This window comes from Lithobates pipiens, unplaced genomic scaffold, assembly GCF_037356315.1.
Source record: "Lithobates pipiens isolate NorthernLeopardFrog02 unplaced genomic scaffold, aLitPip1_a1.2 Scaffold_10, whole genome shotgun sequence".
Classification (NCBI taxonomy): Eukaryota; Metazoa; Chordata; class Amphibia; order Anura; family Ranidae; genus Lithobates; species Lithobates pipiens.
Genome location: NW_027507686.1, coordinates 28,751,363 through 28,773,467, shown reverse-complemented (window position 1 = coordinate 28,773,467; position 22,105 = coordinate 28,751,363). Strand labels below are relative to the sequence as shown.

Below are 22,105 nucleotides of genomic sequence, written 5' to 3'. Positions count from 1 at the left end.
ATAACACCAGTATTGAGGTACCTGATTATTATGACATCATTGCACAACACCGTACGGAAGTAAAGAATTTACAAGAGAAGGCCCGAAATATTGGTCGCGACTGGGATCCGTTTGGTGGAACTTTTAGTTTCTCAGGGTTATTCTCTTGGGTTAAGAAGGCAGCAATGACGATTATAGTGGTGCTCTTATTCGTATTTTTCTTTTATGTATGCTTTAAACTGCTCATGTGCTTTTGCAAGAAAGCCAAGGTAAATGATGCGGAAAAGATGGAACTTTTGTGAAGATAGGTAGATTTAGTTTCTTGACATCACCCATCTGTCAGAAAAGCCACTCTTCCTGAATTTTAGATGTTGGTACTGTCCAGGGGGATGGGTGTATACCCCTCTGACAACTCGCGGTCAGGGAGAGTACTCTGGATATAGGCTGACTAGAACTTGTTCAGGTGGACCCAGGGCAAGAGGGAGGGGTGATGTCAAAGGGGGAAATGTAAGGATTAAGGGGTGTCAAAACAAAATGGTTGACCTTATGTCTTACTAAATACTTGTATTTTTCTATCCTTCTCTGTAAAATAAGGATTCGTCATCTATTGTCACGTACTCATCAAGAAGAGGCCGCATCAGCCCTAAAAAGCAGTCTACGCCCAGAAGATTGTCTTATCAGCTGATAACACCCGGAGAATTGTCTTTACTTTGAAAATGTTTTTTTTTTTACATTTGCTGATGTTTGCCCTTTTCTGTCTATAAAAGATGTAATAAAGAAGCCTCAGAGCCACAGTCAGTCAGAGACAGTCAGAGTTAACGACGGACTTCTGAGCAGAAATACTGAATAATATCTCTGTGTCTCTTTGCTTGGATAAGAACTCTAACTAACAATTGGGAAACGGTAACATAACCTGACAAATAGGTGACTTGTTGAGGTCACACCTAACACAGTCCACAGAGTTCACCTTTTACGTCTGAACTCGCAGAGTTCCCTTTCACTGTAAGGGGCACTCTGCAGACTCTGATGTAAGGGAGAACTCTGGGGACTCTAACATAAGGGATGCTCTGGGAACCCTGATTTAAGGGGAAACACTGAGAACTCTGATGTACAGAGAGGACTCTGATGTAAGGGGAAACACTGCAGCCTCTGATGTAAACATAGTCACATAGTTACATAGTTAGTCAGGTTGAAAAAAGACACAAGTCCATCCAGTTCAACCACAAAACATGGATGACCTGACAAGATGTCCAGCAAAACTAATAGATCCCATTTAGGCGGCATTCAAATGAATGGCATCTCAAATGTGCGTTCTGCAATTCGTCATTTACCGCTCACTGCATTCGGATCGCAGCAAATCTGCCCGCGATTCAAAGCGCTGAGATGTGTGAATACAGGGTGGCATAGCCAGCAGATGGGGATGTACATGTGCTGCTGCTGCAACACTTTGCTGCAAAAACAATCCCCCCTGTCATGATCAGCTGGCAGTGCTGCTGCCGAATGTGACCCATTCAAGCAAATAGGGTTTTGCTGCTCCCACACAACAACCGCATCCGCATGTAATGCACACGCGCAGTTGCAACACAGTGGTGCGCCATTTACTGGGCTAAAGCAGGTGGTGACAAGGTGACATGTTGGCTGTCAAATGTCTCTGTAAGGTGATTCAACCACTGATCGCTTTTCAGCAGAGTGGCAGTGACAGCCGCTATTGGAAATGTAGCTTGAGGGTTGGTTCACGCCTTATGCCGCGTACACACGGTCGGAAATTCGGCCAGCAAAAGACCGATGTGAGCTTTTGGTCGGAAAATGTGACCGTGTGTATGCTCCATCGGACTTTTGCTGGCCGAATTTCAGCCAGCAAAATATTGAGAGCATGTTCTCAATTTTGTGGGCGGAAAAAGTTCCTATCCGAAAATGCGTTCGTGTGTATGCAATTCCAACACGCAAAAATTCACGCATGCTCAGATTCAGCTAGAAGATGGAAGCTATTGGCTACTGGCTATTGAACTTCCTTTTTCTAGTTCTGTCGTACGTGTTGTACGTCACCACGTTCTTGAAGGTTGGAATTTGGTGTGACCGTGTGTATGCAAGACAGCTTGAGCGAAATCTCATCGGAATTGCGTTGGGAAAACCATCAGAGCTTTTTCCGATCAAAATTCCGATTGTGTGTACGTGGCAGAAAATGTGCGTTTGACCATGCATTTCTTTATTTTTGCGCGTTTCAGCATGGCGCGTTTATGGCAGTCCAATTATTTCAGTGGGCTGCCCTATGCCTATGTGCATTGGTTAGATGAGGGGGCGCCATTAAAGAATTATTGGCACCTGCGAACATCTGCAGCAGGCAGCGCGTTTTCATGTGGTGCGGTAAAACATGCGATTTTGAATGCGTTTCCAGATTACACCTGGAGGGAACAAGCCCTTAGGCTGGGTTCACACATATGCGGCTGGGGTTTGCAATCCGTAGTCCGGTGCATTTCTGTTCAACGGTTCAGGTGCGTTTTTTTGGGGTTTTTTTGTTCCGGAATTCACACCTGACCAGTACCCAAAAACGCACTGGACCCTTTTAAAAACCGTACGGCGGCCTCCCTGCCCTTCATTGAGAGCCGGTCACATTCACAAGTTATGCAAATTGGATGCCATTTAAAAACGCATCCGATTTACAAATATATGAACCCAGCCTTAGGCCTGGTTCCCACCCATGCGTTTTTTTTGTGCTTTTTACAGAAACGCACTACAGTCCATTTAACATGGTTTCCTATGGGACACATTCACATCTATGCTTTTTTTCAGCCGCTGCGTTTGTGGAAAGGGCCAGGGACTTTTTTTTTAAATGCAAAACTGTGCGTTTTTGGTTCAATAGCCTTCAATGTAGAAGCTGCAGAAAAGCATGTAATGCGTTTTTTGCTGCAATTTTACTGCGACTTTGTGGCAATTTGTGTTTCTTTAATCTGCTCAACACAACGTGACCAAAAAAAAGCATAAAAAATGCAAAACACATCAAAAAGAAAAAACTGCAAGAAACACGCGTGTGCTGCAATTTGACTGCGATTTTGTGGCAATTCATGTTTTTTTTTAATCTGCTCAACACGTTACCAAAACAAAAAGCATAAAGCATGTAATGCGTTTTTTGCTGCAATTTTACTGCGATTTTGTGGCAATTTGTGTTTCTTTAATCTGCTCAACACAACGTGACCAAAAAAAGCGTAAAGCATGTAATGCGTTTTTTGCTGCAATTTTACTGCGATTTTGTGGCAATTTGCGTTTTTTTTTATCTGCTCAACACAACATGACCAAAAAAAAAGCATAAAAAATGCAAAACACATCAAAAAGAAAAAACTGCAAGAAACACGCGTGTGCAAAAAAGACAAAACGCACCACAAAAATCACTGCAGAAATGGATCAAAGGCAAACTTCATAGCTGTGAACCAGACCTGAGGCTCCATTCACACCATGGCGTTCTGTTTTGTGGGGGAAATCGCACAAAGCAGAATCGCGGGATGAGTGTCGCCCCAAAAGAAGTTCCGAAACATCTTTTGGGCGACAGGCACCCCGTTGATTCTGTTTGACCGCAATTTGTCAGGCGACAATTTCGGCAAAACGGCACTGCGATTTGAGTGCAGGGATCGCAAAGGGGGTCCTGCGATTTAGAACGCCGATTCGGAACCGCGTGCAGAATCGCAGCTATTCCGTCCGCAAAATGGAACGCCATGGTGTAAATGGAGCCTTATGTACACACAGTTGGACATTCCGACCACAAAATCCGTCGGATTTTTTCAGATGGATTTTGGCCCAAACTTGTGTTGCATACACACGGTCGGACAAAGTTGTAGTAAAATCCGATTGGTCGGAACGAGGTGACATTCATTGCGTACGATGGGACTATGTGGAGGCTAGTAGCCAATAGCTTTGGTCTCGACATCTGAGCATACGTGGCACTTTGACCGTCGATCGGAAAAGCTCTGATCGGATTTTGTTGTCGGAAAATTTTAGATCCAGCTCTCAAACTTTTTCCGTCTGAATATCCGACGAAAAAAGTCTGACAGAGCCCACACACAATCGGATTTTCAGACATTTCCGACCGTGTGTATGGGCCATAAGAGGGGTAACATCCCCATCATCTCATAATATAAAGCCATAAGGAAAGATTTCTAAAGAATGACCTCTTTGAAGGGTCATCAACGAAAACAGGCACAGGTTTCTCAGCGCCTCGTTAGCGCAGTAGGTAGCGCGTCAGTCTCATAATCTGAAGGTCGTGAGTTCGATCCTCACACGGGGCAAGTATTTTTATTTCTTCTCGGGGGAAGTCCCGCCTCCTCTGTATTCCCTTATATACGTCACTGCAGTTACTTTGCATCTTTTTTTATCTTATTTTATATCTCAAAGTTCCATTTAGGGGCGGGGCCTGCAAGAGTCACCAAGCGTTAAAGCTACACTAGTCGGTGGGCGGGGCCGCAGCTACTAGACTGAGGGGGCGGTACTGTTGTTGGGCGGGGTAAAATGCTGCCCTGGAAGCTGTCAGTGTTTGTAGTAAAGGGCAGTGACAGGCGGTGGGCGTGTCGATGAAACCTCCAGTGTTGTCAGAGGGCGGGGAAACCCGAGCATACTCCTATGTGGATGGTGGAAGGAAAGGTGGGTGTGTCCCGCCGACAGGCAGAGTGCGGGTGTGGGCGTGTCCCGCCGTCCGAGTGGATCCGCAAGGATGCAGAGGAAGGCGGAGCGGGGGGCGGATCCCGGGTGTGTGCACGGAGGGGGCGGGGCCCCGCTGTCAGGCAGGCTCCGGTCAGGGATGGCGGTGTGCGCCCGGCTGTGCGGGGTGGGTCAGGCCGGGGGTTGCCGGCGAAGGGCCCCGGTGGAGGAGGAGGAAGAGGAGGAGGTCAGGGCGGAGGAGGCCCCCCGCTCTCTGCTGCAGCTGCCGCCGGAGATCCTGGTGGAGATCTTCTCCTGCCTTCCCGGGACACAGCTCCCCCTCCTGGCCCTGGTGTGCCGCAAATTCCGCCAGATCCTCTCCACCGACACCATCTGGAGGAGGCGCTGCAGGACCGGTGAGATCTGGGGGGAGGGATCAGGACCAAGGTGTGTGTGTGAGATAGAGGGGGGGGGGGGTATCGGGGGTATGTTGGGGGGGGGGGGGTGATAAGATTGGGGGTGTGAAGGGGGAGGGGTACCTGGGGTGTGATGGGGGAGGGGGTATCTGGGGCTGGTGGGGGTATAATGGGGTATCTGGGGGGTGTGATGGGGTAAGGGGGGTGTTCAGACAGGGGGTGTGATGAGAGAGGGGTATCTGGGAGTGTGATGGGGGAGGGGTTATCTGGGGTTGTGATCAGAGTATGGAGGGGTGATCAGATTGGGGGTACCTGGGGGTGTAAAGGGGGAGGGGTACCTGGGGCTGGTGGGGGTGTGATGGTGTATTTGGGCGGGGGGTGATGGGGGAGGGGGTATCTGGGGGGTGTGATCGGGGTATGGGGGGTGATCAGACAGGGTGTGATGGGAGTGTGATGGGGTATCTGGGGGGTGTGATGAGGGAGGGGGTATCTGGGGCTGGTGGGGGTGTGATGGGGTATCTGGGGGGGGGGGGTGTGATGGGGAGGGGGTATCTGGGGGAGATGTAATCTGTAGGTATGTTTATGGAGGGGGGGGGGGGTGATCAGGGGATATATGGGGGCGCTGGCTTATGATCAGAAGGGCATATGCAGGGATGTGTATGGGGTGTTTTTTTTTCTGGGGTTGGTGGGATATACTATAGGGTACACATTTTGGGATGGAGAGTATCCTTTATGTGTAGTAGGATATTGGGTATCCTCTGGTCTATATGTATTGATATGGAGGGTATCCTCTGGTCTATATGTATTGATATGGAGGGTATCCTCTGCTATCCGTCTATTAAGGCTACCAGGTATCCTCTGGGGTATGTGTTTTCAGATGGAGGGTATCCTCTGGGGTATGTATATTAGGATGGAGGGAAACTTGTTTGGCATGTATATGGGGATGGTGAATATTCTCTGGGGTATGTGTATTTAGATGGAGAGTATCCTCTGGGGTATGTGTATTTGTATAATGATTATGTGTATTGGAATAGGGGATATCCTATGAAGTATGTATTTAATATAAAGGGTATCCTCGGATATGTATTTTGGGATGTTGGAAATCTGCTTGGATATGTATATTGGGATGTGGAGTATGTTCTGAGGTTTGTATTGGGATTGAGGTTATATTCTAGAATATGTATATTGCAATGGAGGGTATCCTCTGGGGTATGTATTGTTGGGATGGAGGGTATCCTCTGGGGTATGTATTGTTGGGATGGAGGGTATCCTCTGGGGTATGTATTGTTGGGATGGAGGGTAATCTCTGGGGTATGTGTTGTTGGGATGGAGGGTAATCTCTGGGGGTATGTATTGTTGGGATGGAGGGTAATCTCTGGGGGTATGTATTGTTGGGATGGAGGGTATCCTCTGGGGAATGTATTGTTGGGATGGAGGGTATCCTCTGGGGTATATATTGTTGAGATGGAGGGTATCCTCTGGGGTATGTATTGTTGGGATGGAGGGTATCCTCTGGGGTATGTATTGTTGGGATGGAGGGTATGCTCTGGGGTATGTATTGTTGGGATGGAGGGTATCCTCTGGGGTATGTATTGTTGGGATGGAGGGTATCCTCTGGGGTATGTATTGTTGGGATGGAGGGTATGCTCTGGGGTATGTATTGTTGGGATGGAGGGTATCCTCTGGGGTATGTATTGTTGGGATGGAGGGTATCCTCTGGGGTAAGTATTGTTGGGATGGAGGGTATCCTCTGGGGTAAGTATTGTTGGGATGGAGGGTATCCTCTGAGGTATGTATTGTTGGGATGGAGGGTATCCTCTGGGGTATGTATTGTTGGGATGGAGGGTATGCTCTGGGGTATGTATTGTTGGGATGGAGAGTATCCTCTGGGGTATGTATTGTTGGGATGGAGGGCATCCTCTGGGGTATGTATTGTTGGGATGGAGGGCATCCTCTGGGGTATGTATTGTTGGGATGGAGGGTATCCTCTGGGGTATGTATTGTTGGGATGGAGGGTATCCTCTGGGGTATGTATTGTTGGGATGGAGGGTATCCTCTGGGGTATGTATTGTTGAGATGGAGGGTATCCTCTGGGGTATGTATTGTTGGGATGGAGGGTATGCTCTGGGGTATGTATTGTTGGGATGGAGGGTATCCTCTGGGGTATGTATTGTTGGGATGGAGGGTATCCTCTGGGGTATGTATTGTTGGGATGGAGGGTATGCTCTGGGGTATGTATTGTTGGGATGGAGGGTATCCTCTGGGGTATGTATTGTTGGGATGGAGGGTATCCTTTGGGGTAAGTATTGTTGGGATGGAGGGTATCCTCTGGGGTAAGTATTGTTGGGATGGAGGGTATCCTCTGGGGTATGTATTGTTGGGATGGAGGGTATCCTCTGGGGTATGTATTGTTGGGATGGAGGGTATGCTCTGGGGTATGTATTGTTGGGATGGAGAGTATCCTCTGGGGTATGTATTGTTGGGATGGAGGGCATCCTCTGGGGTATGTATTGTTGGGATGGAGGGCATCCTCTGGGGTATGTATTGTTGGGATGGAGGGTATCCTCTGGGGTATGTATTGTTGGGATGGAGGGTATCCTCTGGGGTATGTATTGTTGGGATGGAGGGTATCCTCTGGGGTATGTATTGTTGAGATGGAGGGTATCCTCTGGGGTATGTATTGTTGAGATGGAGGGTATCCTCTGGGGTATGTATTGTTGGGATGGAGGGTATCCTCTGGGGTATGTATTGTTGGGATGGAGGGTATCCTCTGGGGTATGTATTGTTGGGATGGAGGGTATCCTCTGGGGTATGTATTGTTGGGATGGAGGGTATCCTCTGGGGTATGTATTGTTGGGATGGAGGGTATCCTCTGGGGTATGTATTGTTGGGATGGAGGGTATCCTCTGGGGTATGTATTGTTGGGATGGAGGGTATCCTCTGGGGTATGTATTGTTGGGATGGAGGGTATCCTCTGGGGTATGTATTGTTGGGATGGAGGGTATCCTCTGGGGGTATGTATTGTTGGGATGGAGGGTATCCTCTGGGGGTATGTATTGTTGGGATGGAGGGTATCCTCTGGGCTGGGGTATATAATGTAAATGCTAATGGAGGGTATCCTCTAGGGCAGTGATGGTGAACCTTGGCACCCCAGATGTTTTGGAACTGCAGTGTAGGTGAGCATCGTGGGAAATACAGTTCCAAAACATCTTGGATGCCACTGCCAAGGTTCGCCATCACTGCTCTAGGTTTTTTTTTATTCTAATGGAGGGTATCCTTTGGGGTATGTATATAGCAGGGATATGCAATTAGCGGACCTCCAGCTGTTGCAGAACTACAAGTCCCATGAGGCATAGCAAGACTGACAGCCACAAGCATGACACCCAGAGGCAGAGGCATGATGGGACTTGTAGTTTTGCAACAGCTGGAAGTCCGCTAATTGCATATCCCTGGTATATAGGGTTGTGGGGTATCCAGTTTGGTAAGATTCCTTTAAAGGGCTTTAACAAACACTACGTTAAATACGACTTCTTTTATTTAGAGGACATTTTTTTAAAAATTTATGTGGTTATTTTTTTTGTTTTGTTTTTTGGTTACTTAGTTTATTTCATTTTAGCATGTTTCTTTGTGTGTTTTTTTTTTTTGTTTTTTGTTTTTATATATATTATGGTATATTTATGTTCTGTCACTTTTATACTGTTTTTGTTGTTCATTTTCTTAATGAGACCAATGGTGAACAAAAACAGGTTAGGATAGTTGGAAGAAGTCATTCTAATCCCATTGCATCAAAAACCACCTTCACCTCTCCTTCTCCATTTTCTAATGCAGTTCTCCCAAATCTCCCAATTTTCACAAAGTTTTTAGGAATTTTTTTTTAAAATAAAAATTCTCAATACAGCTCATCCCTAGATGTTACTAGTTGAGGTAAAGGCACGTTGTGGTGGGTGGTGGAGTCGCAGACGTCAGCCGCTGATCACATGACACTGTTGTGCAGTCTGAACGATAATTTGGCAGAAAATGAATTCTTCACGTCTCTTACTTTCCAGCAATGTGATGGCGCAAAAAAATAAAAAATAAAAAAACGAACAAAAATAAAAATAAAAAAACTTCTTTAGTTTTAAAGGGTGTCTGGAGATATAACCCCCTTTTCTGTTCTAAAAGGGGTTAAGTAAGGTTCCTGTTAACAGGGTGACCTCTGCATGCGCTGCGATGTGACACACGTTGTGTAACTCAAACAGTCTCACTTGTCACTAACCTCTCTTGTCAGATTGCAGTTTGTAGGGGGGGGGGGGGCTGCGCGGTCAGCGGGGTTTAGGTGACATCACTTATCACCCAGCACGTATTGTCAGTGCAATTTATAACATGAGAGCGAATGTCTGCCCGAAAACCTGCAGGAGTTCTGTAGATGCCCCTTTTCTGTATCACAAAGTGAAGGCCTGTGTGCGAAGTCTCGGCTGTAAGCTGCAAACTCCTCGTTGGTCTGCTAGGCCCATGCAGGTGCGATGTAGTGCGTGCGCTTTCTGTGCATTGTGTGTAGGGCAGCCCAGCCTTTTCAATGAGCTGCCCTACCTGTGAGAATTGTGCAAAAGAAGTCCCTGGCCCTTTTGCACAACTGTACCAGATTCTGAGTGCGACAGTTTTGGTAAATCTACCCTAGTGTAACAAGAAGCTGGTAAAGGCGGTCTCAGTGTAACAAGAAGCAGGTAAAGGCGGTCTCGGTGTAACAAGAAGCTGGTAAAGGCGGTCTCGATGTAATAAGAAGCTGGTAAAGACGGTCTCAGTGTAACAAGAAGCTGGTAAAAGCGGTCTCATTGTAACAAGAAGCTGGTAAAGGCAGTCTCATTGTAACAAGAAGCTGGTAAAGGCGGTCTCAGCGTAACAAGAAGCTGGTAAAGGCGGTCTCAGTGTAACAAGAAGCTGGTAAAAGCGGTCTCATTGTAACAAGAAGCTGGTAAAAGCAGTCTCATTGTAACAAGAAGCTGGTAAAGGCGGTCTCAGCGTAACAAGAAGCTGGTAAAGGCGGTCTCAGCGTAACAAGAAGCTGGTAAAGGTGGTCTCAGCGTAACAAGAAGCTGGTAAAGACGGTCTCAGTGTAACAAGAAACTGGTAAAGACGGTCTCAGCGTAACAAGAAGCTGGTAAAGGCGGTCTCAGCGTAACAAGAAGCTGGTAAAGACGGTCTTCGTGTAACAAGAAGCTGGTAAAGGCGGTCTTAGCGTAACAAGAAACTGGTAAAGGCGGTCTCATTGTAACAAGAAGCTGGTAAAGGCGGTCTTAGCGTAACAAGAAACTGGTAAAGGCGGTCTCATTGTAACAAGAAGCTGGTAAAGACGGTCTCAGCGTAACAAGAAACTGGTAAAGACGGTCTCAGTGTAACAAGAAACTGGTAAAGACGGTCTCAGTGTAACAAGAAACTGGTAAAGACGGTCTCAGCGTAACAAGAAGCTGGTAAAGGCGGTCTCAGCGTAACAAGAAGCTGGTAAAGACGGTCTTCGTGTAACAAGAAGCTGGTAAAGGCGGTCTTAGCGTAACAAGAAACTGGTAAAGGCTCATTGTAACAAGAAGCTGGTAAAGACGGTCTCAGCGTAACAAGAAACTGGTAAAGACGGTCTCAGCGTAACAAGAAGCTGGTAAAGGCGGTCTCAGCGTAACAAGAAGTTGGTAAAGACGGTCTTCGTGTAACGAGAAGCTGGTAAAGGCGGTCTCAGTGTAACAAGAAACTGGTAAAGGCGGTCTCAGCGTAACAAGAAGCTGGTAAAGACGGTCTCAGCGTAACAAGAAGCTGGTAAAGGCGGTCTCAGCGTAACAAGAAGTTGGTAAAGACGGTCTTCGTGTAACAAGAAGCTGGTAAAGGCGGTCTCAGTGTAACAAGAAACTGGTAAAGGCGGTCTCAGCGTAACAAGAAGCTGGTAAAGGCGGTCTCAGTGTAACAAGAAGCTGGTAAAGGCTGTCTCAGCGTAACAAGAAGCTGGTAAAGGCTGTCTCAGCGTAACAAGAAGCTGGTAAAGGCGGTCTCAGTGTAACAAGAAACTGGTAAAGGCGATCTCAGCATAACAAGAAGCTAGTAAAGGTGGTCTCAGCGTAAACAAGAAGCTGGTAAAGGCGGTCTCAGCGTAACAAGAAGCTGGTAAAGGCGGTCTCAGCATAACAAGAAGCTGGTAAAGGCGGTCTCAGCGTAACAAGAAGCTGGTAAAGGCGGTCTCAGCGTAACAAGAAACTGGTAAAGACGGTCTCAGTGTAACAAGAAACTGGTAAAGGCGGTCTCAGCATAACAAGAAGCTGGTAAAGATGGTCTCAGCGTAACAAGAAACTGGTAAAGGCGGTCTCAGCGTAACAAGAAGCTGGTAAAGGTGGTCTCAGCGTAACAAGAAGCTGGTAAAGGCGGTCTCAGCGTAACAAGAAGCTGGTAAAGGCGGTCTCAGCGTAACAAGAAGCTGGTAAAGGCGGTCTCAGCGTAACAAGAAGCTGGTAAAGGCGGTCTCAGCGTAACAAGAAGCTGGTAAAGACGGTCTTCGTGTAACAAGAAGCTGGTAAAGGCGGTCTTAGCGTAACAAGAAACTGGTAAAGGCGGTCACAGTGAAACAAGAAACTGCTAAAAATTGCCCAAGTGGGGTGAAATCTCGCTGACAAAAAATATATATATGAGTGGTGAAAAAAGACACTAGCAAAAAAGCAGTCAGATAAAGTGAAATAAAGTAATGCATCACTAATTAACTGATAAATAAGTCAGAGCAGATGATATCCAAAAATGTGTCCACGAAATCCAGAAAGCAAATATTCAAAATATAAAGTTCATGAAATTGTGCAGAAATAAAAAATCTGAAGATGTGTATGATCAAATATCACCAACGTGACCCACCACCCAGTGTAGGATGGACTCTCCAGAGTTGCAGGACTCTGTTACGGAATCAGATGCGCTCAATATGGTGTATCATCATCAATCAAACATAACATAGTTAATAAGGTTGAATAATGACACCAGTACATCCAGTTCAACCTGAGTGAGTGTCTACAATTGTCTCTATTCCTGTACATTGTGTCTCATTAAGATGCTCATCTATTATATCATTATTTATTTAAGGTACCCATATAGTGCTGTCAATTTACACGGCACTCCACACATACATTGCTCCCTACCCTCAAAGAGCCCACAATCCAAGGTCCCCAACTCACATTCATATACTATGGCCAATTTTGGACCGAAGCCAATTAACATACCAACATGTCTTTGGATTGTGGGAGGAAACCAGAGTACCTGGAGGAAACCCACGCAGGCACAGGGAGAACATGCAAACTCCAGGCAGGTAGTGTCGTGGTTGGGATTCAAACCAGCGACCCTTCTTACTGCTAGGTGAGAGTGCTAACCACTACACCACTGTGCCACCAATAAACAACTACCTACATGTTTCGTCACAACAAGCCCCCAATGACGCCAGTTATGACGAAACATGTAGGGCGGAGCCTATGTACGTGCCATTGCCGTGCTGATCCTGTTGTTTGCACCAACGTATTTACTTCCATGCATGGTTCAATTTTCTTGGATTGATTTTACATGCTTGTTTCATCCTTTTGAGATGTGAGAATTTTTAATCCAATTTTTGTATTATTAAAATCGTGTCTACGGTATTACACTGTGGATGTTTCCTTCATTTTATATCCACTATACACACCCTTTTCCCTATGTCCACTGAGGCATACTGGAAACACAGAACACTGCTTGTTCCTGAAGGTGCTGTCTGATGATGATGATGATGATGATGACGATGATGATACTACTACACCATATTGAGCACATCTGACTCCATAATAGAGTCCTGCAACTCTGGTAAGAGTCCATCCTACACTGGGTGGTGGATCACGTTGGTGATATTTGATCTAACTGGTAAAAACTGTCTCTGTATAACCAAAAACTAGTAAAAGCTGCTGCAGTGTAACAAGAAACTGGCAAAGACTGCCGCAGTGTAACAAGAAACTGGCAAAGACTGCCGCATTGTAACAAGGAACTGGCAAAGACTGCTGCAGTGTAACAAGGAACTGGCAAAGGAGAAAAGATTTTTAGCTGGACATCTGGAAATCAATTTAGCGCTACATCCCTAGTATAGGCTATATCATATAAAAAAGTGGGTATTTATGGGATTATTGAGGCACAATCATACAAAAATATAGAAAAAGTATAAATTTAATAGGTAATATTGTTAAAACCAATGAATACATAAGAGTACATTCAACACAGGATCCTATAATACAAAAAAGTGCAAACTGATTGGATCTCTACATGTTTCGCTATGCCGATGGCTTCTTCAGGAGAATTTGGCAAAGACTGCCGCAGTGTAACAAGAAACTGGCAAAGACTGCCGCAATGTAACAAGAAACTGGCAAAGACTGCCGCAATGTAACAAGAAACTGGCAAAGACTGCCGCAATGTAACAAGAAACTGGCAAAGACTGCCGCAATGTAACAAGAAACTGGAAAAGACTGCCGCAATGTAACAAGAAACTGGCAAAGGAGAAAAGATTTTTAGCTGGACATCTGGAAATCAATTTAGCGCTACATCCCTAGTATAGGCTATATCATATAAAAAAGTGGGTATTTATGGAATTATTGAGGCACAATCATACAAAAATATAGAAAAAGTATAAATTTAATAGGTAATATTGTTAAAACCAATGAATACATAAGAGTACATTCAACACAGGATCATATAATACAAAAAAGTGCAAACTGATTGGATCTCTACATGTTTCGCTATGCCGATGGCTTCTTCAGGAGAATTTGGCAAAGACTGCCGCAGTGTAACAAGAAACTGGCAAAAGCTGCTGACACTTTACAAAATCACATCAACATCATTGAAACTGCTTAAGGAGCTAAAGAATCTGACAGAGATTGCCAGGATATTAAAAACTTGCTGACATCCTGCAAGAGACTGCTAAATTCTGCTGACCATTTCCAAGAGAGTGTTAAGGCCTTCTGCCATGTTTATAAGCGACAGATGCTTATACAGTATTATCAGTAAGTATTAGAGGCTGCTGTGATATTACAAAAAACAATCTGCTAACACTTTACAAAAGAGTGTCAGAGTCTTCTAGCATGTTACAAGAGATTGTTTTGACTGCTGAATTGTTAAAGCTAAGTGTTAGAGACTTTTTTTATTTTTTATTACTTCCTATTCTCACGGCAGCTATTTTCACTAATGGCAGATTAATCCATTTCCCTCTACTTTCTGGACTTTGTACATCATCTAAAGGGGAAGGCCTTGGTGATGTAGCCTTCCCAGGATGCACCTGTTAGATCCTGGTGAGGTCCCCAGTGCCTCACCAAGCTAGGAAGTGGGAAAAACAGTAATAGTAAGGACTTGTTCACACCAGGCGTGGTGCTAAATCGCATGTTTTGCTGCACTGTACAAAAACGCGCTGCCTTTTGCAGACCCATTCAGGTGCCGTTTATTCTTATTGGCACACCCATGTATGTAGAAAGCGCACACCCCAGAATGCATTTTATTGCGTTACCACGTGGCATGAACCTGTCACACCTGTCTACCCCCTGGTCAGTCGGTCGGTGCACTTACCTCAACCACGAGCGGCTTCCCCTGCTTTCCTCCGCGGGCATCACAAGCAAGCATCTCCTTCCCCTGCTTGGCGGCCAATCAGAACACTTCTCCTTTCGGCCAATCGGGAAACACGGCTCACACCCACGCATCCTGATTGGCAGATGGGCGATTCAGTGTTAGAATAGCGAATATTTATTTGCTATTCTAACACACCTGGGTGGGCTCCAAGCGCAATGCTCTGCGTCCGGATCCCACCCTATTTTGAAGCCTATTAGAACCTCTGTCTCTAATTGGGTGGTTAAAAAAAAGAAAAAAAAACCCTGCTTCTGTAATTCATGCGCCAGGCATCCTGAAACGGGCCAGACGCACGGATAGGGGGTGGCGGAGGCGATGGAAAGGGAAGGCGGCGCCCAGGGGTCCTTAATGGTTGGGCCACCCATGGAGTCACTTATGTGGGTGTATATACAGTGGTAAATGGCAGCCCATTCCCTCACTCCTCCTCCATGCTAACTAACCAGCTAAACACAACGGGGATGGGATGGTACATGTAGATTGATGGAGGCTTCACCTCCCTCTTATTCTAAGATGCAGACTGGAGGGGTGTGACACAGCCTGCGACTGGCAGAAAGCCGCCCACTCCATGTTATTGCCAAAAAATAATAAACATTTGATTTTAAATGTATATTGGTATGACAATTAAAAACAGTTTATTGATATTATTTATATATTATTTTTACTCTGCATTCCAAAGGTTTTTTTCTTTTTTTGAACATGTGACCAGCAACAGAGGGCTGGATGCTCCTTCTCAATTAGGAAAAAGTTACTTAGATAATTTTTTATTTTTATTAACCACTTTCTGGCTGCGCTATAGCCGAAAGATGGCTACAGTGCAGTCGTCCATTTCTGGGAGGACGTTTATTGATATCCTCCCTGAACCCTGATAGTCTTTGTCACTATCTAGTTTTACATGGAAATTTCCTTTTTCTGGGATGCTTTGTGGGCTGCTGCCCCCACGGGTGGTTTTACTACCTCAGCTCCCTGGACTGACATTAACCTTGGCGGCCCTTGATTTGGAGTATCGCATTTTTTTTTTAACTCCAGCCCCATACATATGGATGCATTCGCTCCTGAGGAAGTGGATTTGTTACCACGAAACACGTTGAGAATTGTAGGATGTCACCATGCTTTTATGCATCATTGTATGCATATAATATATATATTGCATACAATGATGCAAAAAAGCATGGTGGCATCCTACAATGCTCAACGTGTTTCGTGGTAACCAATCCACTTATATATGCATACAATGATTCATAAAAGCATGGTGGCATCCTACAATGCTCAACGTGTTTCGTGGTAACAAATCCACTTCCTCAGGAGCGAATGCATCCAAATGTATGGTGCTAAAAAATATATATATATATATATATATGTATATGTGTGTGTTTTCAGATCGAATGGGCATTCATTCCCATGCAATCTGATTCCTGTCCGAATTCACAGTTCACACTGCGATCTGCGTACAGATCTGGGGGTGTCATTAACTTTTCTGGTTCCTGCATCGCAATAGTGTGAACCCAGGCTTACCCTGATAACCAGGGCAGTGATTCTCTGTGCAGCCCTATAAGTGTGAATCGATATCCATCATTGTAGCTTATCAGTGCATCATATCCGTACCCATCACCGCACATCAGTGAAAAAAAAAAAAAAATACTTATTTGCAAAATTGTGTAACCGTAACTAAAAAAAAGTTGTTTTTTCTTTCAAAAATTTCAGTCTTTTTTCATTTGTTTAGCAAAATATAAAGCCTGGTGGTGATTAAATACCACCATAAGAAAACTCTATCTGTCTCAAATTATAAAAATGTAATTTGGGTACTGTGTAGCATGACCGCGCAATTGTCATTCAAAGTGTGATAGCGCTGAAAGTGGAAAATTGGCCTGGGCAGGAAGGGAGTGAAAGTGCCCGCTAGGCAAGGGGTTAAAATAATTACAGTGCCATCATCCACAGAAATAGAAGGGACAATACAAATGAAACAGTGCATGTTAAGTATCACTTTAAGGTCGTGGTCCCCCGACACACAGGTAACCCCACCCACAGTCCACCTCGGGTCAGGCCTGCCCAGTGAACAGGTGGTCCTGTCCAGACTCCGCCCACTGACAAGGGAAGCCTGGCCAAACCTCGCTCACGCAGGGACTGCCCACTCATAGTCTTGTACACTCTCTAATGAATGTGTTCTTAAAGTGGTTGTATACCCTTTTTTGTAACTTTTACCTACTGGAAAGCCTATAAGTAGGTGACTGCAGCGGCGCATGCGCACGAGGGGATTCTCGGCCTGAAAATCCGGCAGTGGCCGGCGGCCGGAAAGAAATCTCCCGCGCGGGAGTGATGATATCGCGTCTCCGTCCACTCACAGCGCCGGAGCCGCGATAACCAGGAGAACCGCCGAGGGAGCATGTCAGCTCCCTCGGCGTGGATCGTGCCAGATGTCGGGGCCTCGTTCTAAGGTAAGTATTTCATAATGAGCTAGTATGCGGTGCATACTAGCTCATTATGCCTTTTGCTTTGCAGGTGTTAAAAAAAAAAAAAAAAAAAAAAATAGCGGGTTTACTACCGCTTTAAGTTACAAAATAGGGGTGACCCTGTGATCCCGGGACACAGCATCATCGGGATGGAGGTCCAAGATGCGGGACTGTCCCATCTATACATTATACATTAATATATGATCATTATTGAAGGGCTACGAAGAGATAGAATGTTGACGTGATACATAAATGCATGACGCAGTGTTCAGCGCAGGTATAAGAGTCATGTGACCCGTCGGATGTCACGGCTGTGTCATTCCCTGGCATAAGCTGTTCTGTTTCTTCCATTAATTGCGATCAGCTAATTGGGGAATTCCTGCGCTTCTACTGATGATGAAAAGATAGCGTCTTCCAATACGGCGACTTTCATATCCACTCAGCGCTCCCCGGGGACCCGTGTGCGTAATTACCAAGGATTAAAGTTATCGCGCTGGAAGTGGCGTGCAGAGCTGCCAATGCCGGAGCTGTCATCTGCGCGGGAATAGGACTATAATTTTCTCCGCGTCTCTGCCAGATATTAGAGCTCCAAATCTCTGGCCCTGGGCTAAAAATACCGCCTAGCGCAGCTGGCGATGATGGCGTTCCCGCTCTCGCTTTTCTTCTGATACGCTGATCGCCCCTCTGATCCCTCATTAATATGCAACACTCTGCGCTACTGCAATTAATCCCTACTGCTGTTTAAAGTCCCTGTCTCTGCACACACATGGCCTAATCGCCAAGCAGCCTGTTTTATCGCTCACTTTTATTTGAAGTGATATGCTAAGCGGGATGTTCGAGAAATCTTGCTTGCGAATTAGCACGTGTGGACTACAGAACACCTCCCTCCAATCCCCCAACCCCTAAGTTGGAAGCAGTAGATGGGTGCGTGTCCATGCCTGGGCTGGGCTCCTTTTCCTGGTATCATGTTTTCACTGTGACCAATCACAGCGATCACCTGACAGTTGTACACAATGAATGGCTTTCATTCATAGCCATTCACTGTGTACTGTTGTGTTTATCTCTGTGATTGGGCACAGTGATCATATGGTACAGACAGGGCCAATCACAGCGCACTGTACCATGTGCGTGTTTATCTCTGTGATTGGGCACAGTGATCATATGGTACAGACAGGGCCAATCACAGCGCACTGTACCATGTGCTAGCTGTGGCCAATCACAGCTATACCAATAGTACATAATGGATATGAATGGATGGTTCCAGCACAGTATTTAGCTCTAGACTGGTATCCAAGTCTGAGCACCGCACAATGTAGCCTGGGCTTTTCGGCAATCTATTAGAAAACTGCAATACCGCATTGTGGGATCCTAGGGGACGGGGCTGAATTTATAGTAATATGATGGCTGAGTGTGAGCTCCCTGGTTCCAGGAGGCTTTCATATGACATCCCCCCAGTCACATGCCACCTGCGGGTTCTGACAGTCATGCTTTGGCTCTATCGGTGTACTGGGTTGGCCTCAATATCATGTGATCGTTGTGACCAATCACAGCAATCACATGACAGTTGTACATAATAAGTGGCTTTCATTCATAGCTATTCATTGTGTACTATTGTGTTGATCACTGTGCTTGGTCACAGTGATCACATGGTACAGACAGGGCCAATCACAGTGCACTGTACCATGTGCTAGCTGTGTCCAATCACAGCTATCCCAGTAGTACATAATGGATATGAATGGATGGTTCCAGCACAGTATGTGGCTCTAGGCTGGTTTCCAAGTCTTAGCACCACACAATGTACCCTGGGCTTCTCGGCAGTCTGTTAGAAAACTGCAATATTGCGTTGTGGGATCCAAGGGGCAGGCCTGAGACCCGACTTGGAGGCGAGTCAGAATTTACATGCAGTTCACACTGGAGCATTACTATTCATCTCTACTCACTGTAGATTTATGGATCCTAACTGTCTTTTATGTTTATTTTTTTTGCAGAATATGGGGTGCACGAAAACCTGCGCAAAATGGAGGTGACGGGAGTCTCTTGCCGAGAAGTCTACGTGAAACGTGAGTGCGAATACACCCAGCGCTATTTTGTCACAACACAGGCCCACTGCTTCATCTGGAAGCCAACGTGGACCTGTCACGTGCTGCTATTTTGTGGGTGCAGCAGCAATCGAAACGCGGCAGGTGGTTTGTTTTTTGGGGGGAGACTTTTGACACCACTGGTGAGATATGGTCTGCTACTCCCACAAAATAGCCGCCGCTCATACATCCTGCACCTGAGGGCTGCCCAGCGGAGTAACGCGCTCCTGTGTCTGTTCAGGTATAAACCCGCGGGTCAAGTCGGGTCGCTTTACGAAAATCCTTCCAGACTATGAAAACATGGATTACAGGGATGTGTACGCTCATCGTACGTATCCGGGTGTGAGGGCGTGCTGATGGCTGCATGGAGTGATGTCGCATCTATTAACCTTTACCCTGCTGGTGACTGCTTAGTGAACCCATTAACAAAAAAAATGTCATGATACATACACACATACATACACACATACATACACACATACATAATACATACAGAGCACAGATCCTCTCCACCATCTCTTCCGGCCTAGAAAATATTTACATACTGTTCCAATCAACATATTGACAGCGCACAACATCTACTTAGACTCCACCTCTCTGTTCCTCGGAGCATCATCTCATGCCAGGGCTGCTGTAAAACAGTAAGTCTAAGCATGGGCAGTGATGATACTGATGGGCGGGGCACACATGTGCCCACCCCTGCTGAAGTGGAACCAGCCAAGTTCACACCTGGAGAATTGAAGTAGCAGTGACTTTGTCAGTAACAAGAATTGAAGGCAATTTCTTTGGTAGGGGGGGGCAGGTTTGGTAAAATTAAAAACTTTACAGAGAACACATCAGTCCCTGTGCGCCATAGGAGCTTACAATCTACTAAATGGAGACATGCCCTGTAGAGTAGACGTGTGCATAACGAAAAAACTTGTTTCCGTTTAGATTCGTTAATCTAGTTATTTGGTTTTGTTAAATTCGGTTGATTTGTTCAGTTCGTATTCAGAATTCGTTTAATGTCTTTTCCAAATTTTCTTAAAAATTTTTTTCTCTGGATTCGAAATCATACATTTCAAAGCGGTTGAATCGAAAAATTATTATTATTTTTTTTATTATTATTTTTTTTTTTGGATTTGAAATGATACATTTCAAAGTCGTTGAATCGAAAAAATTAAATTAAATTTTTTTTTACATTTTTTTTGGATTCGAATGTGGCAAAGTGAACAAACAAAAGAAAAATCTTCATGAAATTATTAGAATGGGGGTTATTCACGAAAGGCAAATCCACTTTGCACTGCAAGTGCACTTGGAAGTGCAGTCGCTCTAAATCTAAGGGGTCGATCTGAAATGAGGGGAAGCTCTGCTGATTTTATCATCCAATCATGTGCAAGCTAAAATGCTGTTTTTTATTTTCCTTGCATGTCCCCCTCGGATCTACAGCGACTTTACTTCCAAGTGCACTTTCAGTGCAAAGTGAATTTTCCTTTAGTAAATAACCCCCAATGACTCACCGTTGGCTTAAAAAAACAGTATTATTTTGCAGTGGTAGTCTAATGCCGCGTACACACGACCGTTTTTTCCATCAGAATAAACTCTGGTGAAAAGCACTAGCTTACACACGATCACATCAAAGTACGATCGTTTAGAACGCGATGACGTACAACGGGACTAGAAAAAGGAAGTTCAATAGCCAGTAGCCAATAGCTGCCCTTGCGTCTTTTTTGGTCCGGCGGAACAGCATACAGACGAACGGTTTTCCCGTTTAAAAATGTATTCCGTCGGAAAGATTTAAAACAGGTTCTATTTCTAGGTCTGTCGGAATTTTCGAAAAAAAAAAAAGAAAAGTCAGCTGAAGCCCACACACGATTGGAATATCCGATGAAATGATTCCGTCCGACTTTTTCTGCCGGTTACTTTTAGTTATCGTAACAATAACTATCACTGATATGCCTGAATCCTTTTACACCACTCTGGTGTGGGGGTCCTCACCTCGGAGGTGTGGAGCGGATCGATCGGAGGGGCCTATTGTGGTTTCAGAAACGCCCGTTGGCCTGTTCTATTTCTGACTGCGTATGCTGGTATCCCCCACCTTATTTCTGTCTCGGCACATCAGTCATATTTTACATCGTAGGGTTAAAAGGTGATGGAACATCTTATTGGCTGTTATCTGAACGTAATCACTCAAATTGTTTCATTTACATAAATATTGTTTAATTTCGCTGTCAGGTCCTGTATGGAAGACAAGCAGACAGAGAAGTCTGGGGCCGCTACTTTGTGATTATATTATATTACTAAATACAGCTGTAAGGATCCATCAGACGCATTACATGTAATAGACCCCTCCCCCCCCCAGATTGTTATCTGTAGCCTTGAGACTGCCCCTGGTTGCACGATCAGCAATTGTGATGCTCTCTGCTCAACGTCTCTGGCCTCTGAGACTACCACAAGTCTCCATGAATATTTAAATCCCTCGGTGTCTCAATATACAGGGACAGTATCCTTTATTTCCATACAAGCTCCACCTTTTATCATTAAAATCCGTCCTTCATCGCCACTCAGTGACTTAAGATGAAATTGACTAGAATGAGATATTGTCATCAGTTTACTGCAGGCAGAAGGAAACATTTCCCCAGTCTCCCCTTACCCAGTGATCAGAATGTACATTGTAACTTCATAGCAAGTCATAAGTTGAGAGGCTGCCGCAGGGGCTGATGGGTCAGACGTCTGTGAATACAGCCAAGACCTGCACAGGTACTGAGATTTACATGATTGTGTCATCTCTGAGCCAGCACCTCAGTCCAAGAAATAGATGCTGACCCTGGATGATGCCTGGACAAAGATGGCGCTATCCTTTTGGAGAGAAAAGCAGGTGAAAGCATTGTCAAGGGGAGCACTGTGATCTCTCTGATAGTAAATACCTGCTAATGTTACACCGACACATTACTGAGCA

The 22,105-nt window shown here is 45.3% G+C and overlaps 1 protein-coding gene and 1 non-coding gene across 3 annotated transcripts in view; both read left to right on the top strand.

Annotated features, from left to right (window-relative positions):
* Positions 1-4,183: 4,183 nt before the first annotated feature.
* TRNAM-CAU (transfer RNA methionine (anticodon CAU)) lies at positions 4,184-4,256 on the top strand. Its single transcript has one exon. It is a non-coding gene; the product is annotated as a tRNA-Met (tRNA).
* A 441-nt stretch (positions 4,257-4,697) lies between these two features.
* LOC143928551 (F-box only protein 31-B-like) overlaps positions 4,698-22,105 on the top strand; it is a 61,297-nt gene continuing 43,889 nt past the window's right edge. The window contains exons 1-3 of one of the 2 annotated variants that reach the window (XM_077453349.1): positions 4,698-5,021; positions 19,078-19,149; positions 19,409-19,495. In XM_077453349.1, coding sequence (XP_077309475.1) covers positions 4,766-5,021; positions 19,078-19,149; positions 19,409-19,495 — 415 coding nt within the window. In that variant the 5' untranslated portion in view covers positions 4,698-4,765. The remainder of the gene's footprint in view (positions 5,022-19,077; positions 19,150-19,408; positions 19,496-22,105) is intronic. The other variant, XM_077453350.1, reaches the window with a different exon arrangement.